The following is a 14,374-nucleotide window of genomic DNA, read 5'->3' as shown; positions in this document are numbered from 1 at the left end:
TATTAATTACAGAGACCCAACAAATCCCACCATGTGCAATCATTCCCCCACAGCTCTGTCAGTTGAACTCACGTACCACTTCATCGATTCCCACCTATCATGTACCAAATGTATAACACTATTGATTATATATAAGTGGATATTATTACAATATTTTTTTCATACAATTGATGTGTCACTGTTAAGGTTGGTTTGGTCAGCCATCATTCTACCACTTAGAGTGAACCTGTTTAGACTTCTGTGCTCGCTTGCTAACTAGTTTTCATGCACTCTTACATAATTGCTACAGGTACAGTAGTGTTCAGGTGTTACAGCTGCCTTAATATGTGAATAAATTATTTTAATCAAATCATAATTTCTGTTTTTTCAAATTAGTTGAGCCACTTCGCAATCTTTCCACGTACCCCCTGGTAACTGCAGAAGTACCCCCTGGGGTACAAGTACCCAGTGTTGTGCAAGGTCACACTTCATAAGAGCACGCTCAACGCTCAGTTCACACAGATTAAAATGAACTAGTTCACATTCATAGTTCACATTTTTGAATTTTGAACTAAGTTCACAGAACCAGAAAATGAACCAGTTTACATTCATTTCTTCCCTTTATTTCCTTTACAAAATGCTGAGTTTAATTTGGGTGGAGGAACTTTGCAGCTGTTGGTTCGTGGACCTTCTTGCTGTGATGTTGACAGTGACAACAATAACCACTGAGCCACCATGCTGCCACAGGTTTGATGCAGATTGTGTCCAACATTCTGGACCTGAGAAGACACCTACTGTATGTGTCCACACCTAAATTTAATTTTCTGCCTTTAGTCAATCATTTTGTTCAGTGACATGTACTGTATGGATTGTGGCACAGAATACATTATGTTTATGAAGCGTCAGTGTTTCTGCCACAGAAAACATTTGTTGCATTGCAGATATGGAGCTTCAGTGTCCTGAGATTTCAGTGTGATGTGTGGACGTTGATGTTTCATATGTTGTGAATCTGGTTTGTGTCTCTTCAGCTTGTTAAGGTGGACTGTTTGAAGTTCAGGAGGAAAACTGGTATGTGTGTGTTTCTTGGTTTTATATCCCAGTGGGGACTTTAACCTGAATGCACACTAACCCATGGGGTCACTGTGGGGACAGAAATTGAGGTCCGCGTGGGTAGAGACGGCTTTTTGAGGGTCAAGACTTGGTTTTAGGGTACAGGTTACTATTAGGTTATGGTTAGGGTAAGGGGCTAGGTAAAGCATTATGTCAGTGACTGTCCTCCATGGGGTCAGTGAAATAAACATGTGTGTGTGTGTGTGTGTGTGTGTGTGTGTGTGTGTGTGTGTGTGTGTGTGTCCTCAGTGAACTGTATCAGTCTCTGCAGTAGCTTCCAGCTGCAGCAGGCAGTTCTGTTTCTGTTCAGTCTGACTGAGGGAGGTTTTTGTACGACGCTTTTTCACTGTGTGAACACATCCTGACTGTTGATTTCGTGATAACTCTGACAGTAGTAAACTGCTGCATCTTCAGCCTGGACTCCACTGATGGTCAGAGTGAAGTCAGTGTTTGATCCACTGCCTGTAAAACGACCTGGAACTCCAGACTGCAGCTCATTAGCCGTGGCAATAAGAAGTTTAGGAGCTTCTCCATCTCTCTGTTGGTACCAGTGCAAATGTTGGTACCAGTATATGCCGCTGTATGATGATACATAAACTTCTGGGTTGACCCTACAGCTGATGGAGACGGAGCCTCCCAGAGCAGAGTGCACTGCTCCAGGCTGAGTCACTGTGACCTGGCCTCTGGACTCTGAGGATACAGAGACAAAAACATAAAGCAGCGTTGTGGTTTCGTCAGCTTCATTTCAGAGGGACGGATGTTCATAGACGAGAGGAATTTGATTCTCTGGACTTTACCTGTGAAGCAGCAGCAGAGGAGAGTCCAGATGAGGACGGAGGGCAAAGTCATGTTTTTGATGAGGAGGATTTCTGTGGCTTCTGTTGTCATGAAGGACAGCTGTCAGTCATCCAGTGTTCAACTCTCAGGACTATAAACTCTCCCAGAGCACTGGAGCATGGTGCTGCTGATGCAAAGTGGCTCTCTATGGAAATGCTCTGACTGACTCCAGCAGGGACTTGGATTACTCTGACGATGCTGTTTCTCAGTGGATCAATACATTTACCAGAGTATTGATTAATAATGTGTCAGTGATCATTTTCATGTGGATTGGTTTTGATGACTGCAGATACATTTTTATTACGATTGTCATGTTTTTGGTTTAGGATAATAATTAAAATTTCACATTTACATAAAGGTAAAAACATATTCAAAATGTGATTAATTCTGAAAATGATGTCCCTGTTTGATCAGTATAATATGAAATAATTAATTCTTTTAAAAACAGGAAGTGTTTATGTTGAGTTTGTTGTGTTCAAAGTCAGAGAGCCGTGTCTCTCTGCAGTGAGAGGTTTTTGTACGACGACTCAATCAGTTTGTATCACTGTGGAGGACTTTTGGTGGAGGAACCAGACTGGATGTTGGAAGTAAGTTTCTGTTCAAATATCAAATATCGTATCATCAGTTTAGGTTTTAATTTCTGTGTCTCAACATTTGTAGTAGATATAAATTTCCACTGGACTGATCTAAATCACTTTAAAGACTCAATCTTATTGTTCATTTCTCCTCTTTAACCATGAAGTTGAACTCAAAGCAGCTTTACTGAACTTCTCTTTAAATGTTCCATTTAATTTGTGAAATGTGAACAGCTTGAACTGTAGGAAAGATTAAACAACACTTTAATTCTCCTTTTCAAACTGCTTTGAAGTTGAGTAAAAATTATTTTGAATAGCGTGAATGAAGACAAAAATGTTGCCAAATCTCTGATCTTCTCAAATGGCTCAAATTGTCTTTTAACCTCAGTTTGAAATAATGTCGACAATTCTCTGATGCTATTTGTATTTTTAAATCTGTCTGATGAACAGTTTACCTGGTCGTCAGTTATTTATGGCTGATAATGTCCTTTAACAGTGGATCTGATTAACTTTTGCCCTTTTGACAGCTTTGACAGTAAATATGTTTGTATAAATGTAGCAGGACTTTGAATGAAATCATAGATGACTGAAAATATATTCAAACTGGATTTCGATGTTTTCTTCAAATAATATAAAAAAAAGGTGTTTTTGTATTTTAAAGTTTGAAATATGGTTCTTTTATTTCCAGTGTAGTTTGATGTCTTTCAGGTCATATGAGGACTCTTTCTGTGCTGATATGCATGAGAGGTTTCTTAAAGGGAAGTGAAACAATGTGTGAGTGAGTGACTGGTGGAGCAGAAAAACCATCTGACAGAAACTCCTTAAAGGAGACAATCCACTCTCACACAGTAAAGGTGTCCAAGTTGCTTGTGTTTGATTGACAGCTGTGTGTTCCCTGTCCTCTAAGCTGATTGGTGTCTCCTAGGTGATGCCATCACTATTATTTGATTAGTCCAAACCAGTGATGGTTGTAGTATAAGGCCAATTTTTTTTATCATAATCGATATGAATGTCTTCATGACTGAAACTATTTTCTGCTATAGTCATTACAGATTTGTCTGTAATAATAAACCTTTGGAACAAAATCCTGTGGTGGGAACACTTTAATGAACACTCATCGAATCATCTCTTAATAATGAATTGTTTTAATGGTAAGGACTATAATATTGTAATTGTTTTGGGTGTATCCAAAGAATAGGAATTATCCTTAAAAAAAGTAAGTATGAGAAATATTTTAAACATCTGAAATATAAAGCAGTATATCATCAGCATAGAAAAACACAAAAAGAGTGTGATCTTCATATTTAACCCTGGAAATATTTGCACACTGCTTCTGCTGAAGAGTTCAACCGCAAAGAAAAAATAAAAGAGATGACAAAAGGAAAGAATTTAATTTTTACTGATTTACATATTACATACACACATACATACATACATACATACATACATATTATATATATATATATATATATATATATATACACACACACACACACAGTAAATATAGTATATATAACGATGAGTGACAACTGACAGGAAAAGGCAGCATAAAGTGTGTTAGTATGGAGTCAGGCCACCACGAGCCTCCAGACCAGCTTCAGGGCTGTGTACAGTCTGTGGAGCTCTACTGGAGGGATGAACACCTTCTCCACAAGATGTTCCCTCAGTTATATATACAACCTTTATTAATCAGGTCATCTGACTGAGATCAGACAGACCTGAGTACAGCAGGTAGAGGGAAACACAAACTAAAGGACATACAGCATCAGAGACAGTCACAGACGTCACTACACAGATCTGAAGATGAAAGTTTATATTATATCATTTGGTCTTATGGAGATGGTGGTGGAGAGCGTTGTCTTACACGTTGGTCAAAAACCTTCCACAGGTGTGGACTTTGCCAAACAGATCAGTGAGCCCTGGAGCACCGAAGCATCTGCTTTGAGATGTTTCTCCACTCTTTCATTCAGCTTTGTCCTGTATATATGTATATTTATTTATACTACCTGTGCAACCGTCACAGTATATATATATATGTATATGTATATATATATATATATATAATGCACTGCCTGTCTAAAATCTTGTTTTTATCTACCCATACATTACAGTTCATTCATTTTATCATTACTGTACACCTGCCTACCACAGTATTATATTTTATTTAATCGTATTATATTATATATAATATATATAACATATTATATTCGTATATTTTTACTTATGCACAATTTTATGTTTTCGATTCTTTTTTACTTGCATGATTTTCGTTAATCATTCTTGGAGGGAGTCTGAGAACTAAAAATATTAATTAAAAAAGACAATTGCCAATGACTGCTTCACTGTAATTGTTGTGTATTTGACAATAAATAACTTGAAACTGAAGTAGACTATGACAGAAAGCTTCTATTGGATTGCATTAGGCTTTACAGGTGTACCTAATAAAGTGGACACTGAGTGTATATCTCTGCTTCATCAATAGTGTAAAATGTTTTGGGTCTAAAGAGAACATTACTGTTTTAAAGTGTTGTTTTGTTGTTTGTATGCATTTCTTGAATGTGTTAAATAGCTAATTAACCTATTTATCCTTCAGTTTGAATTCTCTGCTTACTTGTGTTAAATTCTGGTTCCTTCTTGACTAATTCAGTATTCTCAGTGAGTTTGAAAAAAGAGGTCGCCTCAACAAATCAGTCAAAGATCAAACATTTTCTCCAGAACAAATGATTCAGAGTTTTGTGTTACAATTCCTTGTTGAAACATTTTTTTCCTGATTGAAACTTTGCTGTAAAACCGTGTTTGAGTAAACTGTAACAGTGTGATAATGTCTCAAACACTGTTAGTCAGTAATAATAAAATACTCTGCTGAATTCTATGAAAAATATTTCCACAATAAAAATATAACTTTTTAACACAATCATGAGTTTTCTTTCAGAAAAGCTTCTAATGTTTTAGTTTCAGTGCAGCTGTTGAGTCAGATCAGTTCCTCTCCAGCTGAGGGAGGTTTTTGTACGACGTTGTATCACTGTGTGAACGGGCTGCTGTAACCCTGCTGACAGTAGTAAACTCCTGAATCTTCAGCCTGAACTCCACTGATGGTCAGAGTGAAGTCACTCGGTCCATTTCCACTTCCACTAAAACGACCTGGAACTCCAGACGGACGGGCTGTAGCTCGATAAATCAGGAGTTTAGGAGCTTCTCCAGGTTTCTGAAGGTACCAGTGGAGGTAGCTGACACCATCACTATAAACACTTGTACTGGTTTTACATCTGAGAGAGACAGTCTGTCCTGGAACAACAGACTGAGATCCAGGAGACTGAGTCACGACGATTTGTCCTGATGAACCTGGAAAACATGAAAAAGAGGAGAAGGGTTATTGAGACAAATCCAGCTTGGAGAACGATGATCAGCATCCAAACAGAAGAGTCTCATTTCTTTAACATGGAGAATAGACGGAAGAAGGTTAATGCTGCTCGTCTCAGTGTTTCTCCATCACAGCAGAACATCATTGTGGTGAACCTGGTTGCATCCTGAAGCAAAGTTTTCAGAAGAGAGTCTCACCCTGAACAAGGAGCCCCAGGGTGGCCAGCAGTAGATTAAGTGACATCATCATTGTGCTGCCGGCGTGTCAGTGGCTCTGAAAGGCCTGGACAGCCACTGATCAACACTGGCCTCTTAACGGCTGGGAGCAGAGAGGCAGGACAGATATGCAAACACACAGAGTCAGTGAACTGTAGCTGTCCTCAACATATCATGGTGTTTCCTCCTCAGTGCTGGGACAGCTGGCTGTTTGAATCATCCTCATGTTGATTAACAGAAACTCAGGATGCTGTGTAGTATTTACAAATTCAGCTTTTTAAGTAAGCTTTCCTTTAACATTTACAAAATCATGTAAACGTCTTATTGTGATAAATTGTTTTTCAAGAGAGATCTGGCCAAGAGGGCAGCATGAAAACAGCATTAGGTAAATAAAGACAATACAGACCAAACATGATTAATGTTGTAAAAGACCTGAGATTAAATATGGATTATAAGAAAATATTAAATATATATTTAGTATTTAATTGCTGTCATTAGTAGAGTAAGTTACAGTAAACGTCTACATCTACTGCAGAGACTTGTTGCCTTCTGTGTCACAGTATTAAACTGGTTCAGTCCTTATCTGTCAAGCAGACATGATGTTGTCTCACTTGGTCAACATTCATCAGCTACTGTCAATTATAAGCTTGGCATCCCCCCAGGTTCCATCCTGGGTCCTCTGCTGTTAAGACTTTCCATGCTGTGGTTGGTTAATAGTAGGAGACATGGAATTAATTGTTATGTGTAGATGATAAACAGCTGTGCAGTACGTCATAATCACAGCAGGACAAAGTATTCTAGGAAAACAGTAAAAATTGATTATTAATCACTATTACTTTGATTTGGTTTGGCAAAGAAATGTATCTGCTGGTCCAGGAGGTGAAAACAGCATTTTCATTATTTATATAAATTAGTCTTTGAAGCATATAAAAATATAATATTTTAGAAATGAGTTTCTCTGAAGCCCTGCGACGAGTTGGCCACTGTCCAGGGTGTACCCTGCCTAAGGCCCAAAGTCACTGGGATAGGCTCCAGTCACCCGCGACCCCTAACGGGACCAAGCGGTAGAAAATGGATGGATGGAGTTTCTCTGACTCAGGACATCATTATTAGTCTAAAGTATTGCTGCTCTTTTTGACCACAGCTGCTTGTTAATTGATAGCTCATCATGCTGCTGCAGGTGCTGGTGTTATCTCTCTATTAGGGTCTATTCAATTAAATTAAATTCATTTTTATTTATATAGCGCCTATTCATAACTGAAGTTATCTCATTGTGCTTTTCCTACAGAGCAGGTCTAGACCATACTCTTTATAATGTTAATTACAGAGACCCAACAAATCCCACCATGTCCAATCATTCGACTATTTGGGTCGGGTCTGGCTGTGCTCGGGCCCCCTTCAGATTGGATCTCTCTTTTTCAGGCAGTAATTTATGCATGTCAAGTTCAGGTAGGTCAAATCACATCAGGTTTATGGTCACACACACCAGTGGTTTCCAACCTTTTTGGTCTAAGGTCCCCCCACAGCTCTGTCAGTTGAACTCACGTACCACTTCATCGATTCCCACCTATCATTGACCAAATATAACACTATATATACACAATATAACACTATTGATTATATATAAGTGGACATTATTTAAAAAAAATTTCATACAATTGAAGTGTCACTGTTAAGGTTGGTTTGGTCGGCCATCATTCTACCACTTAGAGTGAAGCTGGATGTTCCAACCGTTTATCCATTACTTTCAGCTGCCTGTTTAGACTTCTGTGCTCGCTTGCTAACTAGATTTCACGCACTCTTACTGTCTTACTCTTACTCTCTGTTTTTTCAAATTAGTTGAGCTACTTCGCAATCTTTCCACGTACCCCCTGGAAACTGCAGAATTACCCCCTGGGGTACAAGTACCCAGTGTTGTGCAAGGTCACACTTCATAACAGCTCACTCAAAGCTCAGTTCACACAGATTAAAATTAACCAGTTCACATTAATTTCTTCCCTTTTATTCCTTTACAAAATGCTGAGTTTGACTTGAGCTGTTGGCTCGTGGTCTTACCCTTCGTTAATGATTTCTTGGGATCATCATTCACTCGCAGATATTTCCCAAGACTGGTCAGATGCTTCAGCTCGATGTGTTGTTCCAAAACTCTATGACCCATCAGATTCTGTGACCCAAATCACCGGTATGCCGGGTGCCATAAAGCACAGTGCGTGAGCACGTTCAATGAACGCATTAATGCACAACACTGCAAGTACCCCTGGTTGGGAATTACTGCTATACACAATCATACAACACCTAGTGAAATTCCTTCTCTGCATTTTACCTATCCTAAGTATTACGAGCAGTGTGCGGCCACTGTGCAGAACATGCAAACTCCACAGAGAAAGGCCCTGCCCCGCAAGGGAACCCAACCCAGGACCTTCTGTGATATTGACAGTGACAGCACTAACCACTGAGCCACCATGCTGCCACAGGTTTGATGCAGATTGGGTCCAACATTCTGGACCTGAGAAGACACCTACTGTATGTGTCCAAACCTAAATTAAATTTTCTGCCTTTAGTCAATCAGTTTGTTCAGTGACATGTACTGTATGGATTGTGGCACAGAATACATTATGTTTATGAAGCGTCAGTGTTTCTGCCACAGAAAACATTTGTTGCATTGCAGATATGGAGCTTCAGTGTCCTGAGATTTCAGTGTGATGTGTGGACGTTGATGTTTCATATGTTATGAATTTGGTTTTGTGTCTCTTCAGGTTGTTAAGGTGGACTGTTTGAACTTCAGGAGGAAAACTGGTATGTGTGTGTTTCTTGGTTTTATATCCCAGTGGGGACTTTAACCTGAATACACACTAACCCATGGGGTCACTGTGGGGACAGAAATTGAGGTCCCCGTGGGTAGAGACGGCTTTTTGAGGGTTAAGACTTGGTTTTAGGGTACAGGTTACTATTAGGTTATGGATAGGGTAAGGGGCTAGGGAAAGCATTATGTCAGTGACTGTCCTCCACGGGGTCAGTGAAACAAACATGTGTGTGTGTGTGTGTGTGTGTGTGTGTGTGTGTGTCCTCAGTGAACTGTATCAGTCTCTACAGTAGCTTCCAGCTGCAGCAGGCAGTTCAGTTTCTGTTCAGTCTGACTGAGGGAGGTTTTTGTACGACGCTTTTTCACTGTGTGAACACATACTGACTGTTGATGTTGTGTTCACTCTGACAGTAGTAAACTGCTGCATCTTCAGCCTGGACTCCACTGATGGTCAGAGTGAAGTCAGTGTTTGATCCACTGCCTGTAAAACGACCTGGAACTCCAGACTGCAGCTCATCAGCCCTGGAAATTAGAAGTTTAGGAGTTTCTCCATCTTTCTGTTGGTACCAGTGCAAATAGTGTTTGCCGCTGGAGGACCCTACATAAACTTTTGGGTTGACCCTACAGCTGATGGAGACGGAGCCTCCCAGAGCAGAGCGCCCTGCTCCAGGCTGAGTCACTGTGACCTGGCCTCTGGACTCTGAGGATACAGAGACAAAAACATAAAGCAGCGTCGTGGTTTCGTCGGCTTCATTTCAGAGGGACGGATGTTCATAGAGGAGAGGAGTTTGATTCTCTGGACTTTACCTGTGAAGCAGCAGCAGAGGAGAGTCCAGATGAGGACGGAGAGCAAAGTCATGTTTTTGATGAGGAGGATTTCTGTGGCTTCTGTTGTCATGAAGGACAGCTGTCAGTCATCCAGTGTTCAACTCTCAGGACTATAAACTCTCCCAGAGCACTGGAGCATGGTGCTGCTGATGCAAAGTGGCTCTCTATGGAAATGCTCTGACTGACTCCAGCAGGGACTTGGATTACTCTGACGATGCTGTTTCTCAATGGATCAATACATTTACCAGAGTATTGATTAATAATGTGTCAGTGATCATTTTCATGTGGATTGGTTTTGATGACTGCAGATACATTTTCTTTAAGAGTGGATTTTTTTGGTTTAATTTAACGTTAGAATAATTAAAATTTCACATTTACATAAAGGTAAAAACATATATTCAAATGTGATTCATTCTGAAAATGATGTCCCTGTTTGATCAATATAATATGAAATATTAAATTCTTTTAAAAACAGGAAGTGTTTATGTTGAGTTTGTTGTGTTCAAAGTCAGAGAGCCGTGTCTCTCTGCAGTGAGAGGTTTTTGTACGACAACTCAATCAGTTTGTATCACTGTGGTTGACTTTTGGTGGAGGAACCAGACTGGATGTTGGAAGTAAGTTTCTGCTAGAATATTAAATATCGTATCGTCAGTTTAGGTTTTAATTTCTGTGTCTGAACATTTGTAGTAGATATAAATTTCCACTGGACTGATCTAAATCACTTTAAAGACTCAATCTTATTGTTCATTTCTCCTCTTTAACCATGAAGTTGAACTCAAAGCAGCTTTACTGAACTTCTCTTTAAATGTTCCATTTAATTTGTGAAATGTGAACAGCTTGAACTGCAGGAAAGATTAAACAACACTTTAATTCTCCTTTTCAAACTGCTTTGAAGTTGAGTAAAAATTATTTTGAATAGTGTGAATGAAGATAAAAATGTTGCCAAATCTCTGATCTTCTAAAATGGCTCAAATTGTCTTTTAACCTCAGTTTGAAATAATGTCGACAATTCTCTGATGCTATTTGTATTTTTAAATCTGTCTGATGAACAGTTTACCTGGTCGTCGGTTATTTTTGGCTGATAATGTCCTTTAACAGTGGATCTGATTAACTTTTGACAGCTTTGACAGAAAATATGTTTGTATAAATGTAGCAGGACTTTGAATGAAATCATAGATGACTGAAAAGATATTCAAACTGGATTTCAATGTTTTCTTCAAATAATATAAAAAAGGGGTTTTTGTATTTTAAAGTTTAAAATATGGTTCTTTTATTTCCAGTGTAGTTTGATGTCTTTCAGGTCATATGAGGACTCTTTCTGTGCTGTTATGCATGAGAGGTTTCTTAAAGGGAAGTGAAACAATGTGTGAGTGAGTGACTGGTGGAGCAGAAAAACCATCTGACAGAAACTCCTTAAAGGAGAAAATCCACTCTCACACAGTAAAAGTGTCCAAGTTGCTGGTGTTTGATTGACAGCTGTGTGGTCCCTGTCCTCTAAGCTGATTGGTGTCTCCTAGGTGATGTCCGTCCCACCCTGACGGTGCTGCCCCCCTCCAGCGAGGAGCTGCAGCAGGGGAAGGCCACGCTCATGTGCATGGCCAACAAGGGCTTCCCCTCAGACTGGAGTCTGGCCTGGAAGGTGGACGGCAGCAGCAGCAGCAGCAGCAGCAGCAGCTGGGAGGAGAGCAGGAGCCCCGGGGTGCTGGAGAAGGACGGCCACTACAGCTGGAGCAGCACCCTGAGGCTCCCTGCAGACCAGTGGAGGAAGGTGGGCTCTGTGACCTGTGAGGCCACCCAGGGCTCCCAGACTCCGCTCTCAGAGACGCTGAGGAGAGACCAGTGTCCCCAGTCCTGACCTGACTCACTGGGACTCTGCTACTGGTTTAACTCTGATACTGCTCTCACTCTGCACTCTGCAACTGTCTCTCTCTTTTATTTGACATGTTTCAATAACAATATTTACTAGCTTGTTGCAATGTTTCAATATTATTTCAGTGTTTCCAGATAATAAAGAGGTTTTCATCAAATCAGTTGGTTTAATTTTTTTATATCAAAGTGGCTGAATGAGTTTCTTTAAATGGTAACACTGACTGTATGAAATCCAGAGGAAAACTGAGCTCACAAAAATGTTGTAATTTCTCCATGATGACTTTAGAAAGAATGAGTAAAATTACATAATGTATAGCCATACATACTTTATATTAAGAGACTTTATACAGTCAGACAAATCTCGTCACTATTGTTTGATTAGTCCAAACCAGTGAAGGTTGTAGTATAAGGCCAAAATGTTTAGTCACAATCTATATGAATGCCTTCATGACTGAAACTATTTTCTGCTATAGTCATTACAGATTTGTCTGTAATAATTAACCTTTGTAACAAAATCCCATGGTAGGAATACTTTAATGAACACTCATCGAATCATCTCTTATTACTGAATTGTTTTAATGGTAAGCACTATAATATTGTCATTATTTTAGGTGTATCCAAAGAACATGAATTATCCTTAAAATAAAAACACGTATTAAATATATTTTAAACATCTGAAAACAAATGCAGTATGTCATCAGCATAGAAAGACACAAAAAAAGTGTGATCTTCATATTTAACCCTGGAAATATTTGCATACTGCTTCTGCTGAAGAGTTCAACTGCAAAGACAAATAAAAGAGATGCCATAAGGAAAGAATTTAATTTTTAACAGATTTACATATTACATAAATCATTTAGGGTCACAACAATAAAATACATTTGTTTGCTGGAATACATTTTGTCAGTAAATCATAATATTCTCACTTAAAGCCTGAAGCATTCATTTTGAGAAAGTGGCCATATTGCTTTCCAGGTTTGGTATGAGGCTGTGGAGGATGCTGCTGTTGGGAAGCTGACATTCAGAAGCTTGGAAGTCAAAAATAAGTGGAAATTTAGACGATGTACAGTCAGTGGTCACAATCTATTGCAAATCAGTGAGATGGTGATATTGATGGTGATTCAGTGATATTGAGATGGTGGTGGAGAGCGTTGTCTTACACGTTGGTCCAAAACCTTCCACAGGTGTGAACCTGGGTTGAGATCTGGTGACTGTAAAGGCCGGAGCATGTTATTCACATCATTTTCATCCTCACCAAACCGTTCAGTGAGCCCTGAATGCACCGAAACATCTGCATTTGATATGTTTCTCCACTCTTTCATTCAGCTTTGTCCTGTATATATATATTTATTTATACTACCTGTGTAACCATCACAGTATATATGTATATGAGTGGACTGCCTGTCTAAAATCCTGTTTTTATCTGCCCATACATTACAGTTTTTTAATTTTATCATTACTGTGCACCTGCCTACTACAGTTTTATAGTTTAATATTTACAGTATTATGTTTTATTTCATCATATTATATTATATATATCATATTATATTCCTTTATTTTAACTTCTGCACTATCTTTTTATTTATTTTTGAACTAACAATATTAATTAAAAAAGATAATTGCCAATGCCAATCGCCTCAACAAATCAGTCAAAGATTAAACATTTTCACCTGAACAAATAATTCAGAGTTTTGTGTTACAATTCCTTGTTGAACCATTTTTTTCCTGTTTGAAACTTTGCTGTAAAATAGTGTTTGAGTAAACTGTAACAGTGTGATAATGTCTCGAACACTGTTAGTCAGTAATAATAAAATACTCTGCTGAATTGTATTAAAAACATAACTTTTTAAGACAATCATGAGTTTTCTTTTAGAGAAGCTTCTAATGTTTTAGTTTCAGTGCAGCTGTTGAGTCAGATCAGTTCCTCTCCAGCTGAGGGAGGTTTTTGTACGACGTTGTATCACTGTGTGAACGGGTAGCTGCTACTCTGCTGACAGTAGTAAACTCCTGAATCTTCAGCCTGAACTCCACTGATGGTCAGAGTGAAGTCAGTCCCAGATCCACTTCCACTAAAACGACCTGGAACTCCAGAGTGACGGTTTGTAGCTGCATAAATCAGGAGTTTAGGAGCTTCTCCAGGTTTCTGAAGGTACCAGTGGAGGGAGCTACTAACACTCGTACTGGTTTTACATCTGAGAGAGACAGTCTGTCCTGGAACAACAGACTGAGATCCAGGAGACTGAGTCAGGACGATTTGTCCTGATGAACCTGGAAAACATGAAAAAGAGGAGAAGGGTTATTGAGACAAATCCAGCTTGGAGAAAGATGATCAGCATCCAAACAGAAGAGTCATTTCTTTAACATGGAGAATAGATGGAAGAAGGTAAATGCTGCTCGTTTCAGTGTTTCTCCATCACAGCAGAACATCATTGTGGTGAACCTGGTTGCATCCTGAAGCAAAGTTTTCAGAAGAGAGTCTCACCCTGAACAAGGAGCCCCAGGGTGGCCAGCAGTGGAATCAGTGACATCATCATTGTGCAGCCGGCGTGTCAGTGGCTCTGAAAGGCCTGGACAGCCACTGATCAACACTGGCCTCTTAACGGCTGGGAGCAGAGAGGCAGGACAGATATGCAAACACACAGAGTCAGTGAACTGTAGCTGTCCTCAACATATCATGGTGTTTCCTCCTCAGTGCTGGGACAGCTGGCTGTTTGAATCATCCTCATGTTGATTAACAGAAACTCAGGATGCTGTGTAGTATTTACATCTTCAGCTTTTTAAGTAAAAAAAATCTTTC

At 39.3% G+C, this 14,374-nt stretch overlaps 1 protein-coding gene and 5 gene segments (V, D, J or C); 2 read left to right on the top strand and 4 right to left on the bottom strand.

Moving 5' to 3' along the window:
* LOC122864546 (zinc finger protein OZF-like) overlaps nt 1-14,374 on the top strand; it is a 66,865-nt gene that overhangs the window by 41,740 nt on the left and 10,751 nt on the right. The window lies entirely within an intron of this gene.
* On the bottom strand, nt 1,401-1,940 carry LOC122864597. The segment is given in 2 exon segments: nt 1,401-1,779; nt 1,887-1,940. Coding segments are annotated over 2 exon segments (399 nt in total).
* LOC122864603 lies at nt 2,883-6,731 on the bottom strand. The segment is given in 2 exon segments: nt 2,883-5,843; nt 6,060-6,731. Coding segments are annotated over 2 exon segments (375 nt in total).
* LOC122864593 lies at nt 9,223-10,076 on the bottom strand. The segment is given in 2 exon segments: nt 9,223-9,580; nt 9,688-10,076. Coding segments are annotated over 2 exon segments (429 nt in total).
* LOC122864626 lies at nt 10,263-11,735 on the top strand. The segment is given in 2 exon segments: nt 10,263-10,322; nt 11,226-11,735. A coding segment is annotated over 1 exon segment (267 nt).
* On the bottom strand, nt 12,384-14,291 carry LOC122864618. The segment is given in 2 exon segments: nt 12,384-13,845; nt 14,060-14,291. Coding segments are annotated over 2 exon segments (360 nt in total).

Source organism: Siniperca chuatsi, linkage group LG17 (assembly GCF_020085105.1).
Source record: "Siniperca chuatsi isolate FFG_IHB_CAS linkage group LG17, ASM2008510v1, whole genome shotgun sequence".
Taxonomy (NCBI): Eukaryota; Metazoa; Chordata; class Actinopteri; order Centrarchiformes; family Sinipercidae; genus Siniperca; species Siniperca chuatsi.
Note: the sequence above shows the minus strand (reverse complement) of the source record. Positions and strands in the feature narration are given on the sequence as shown.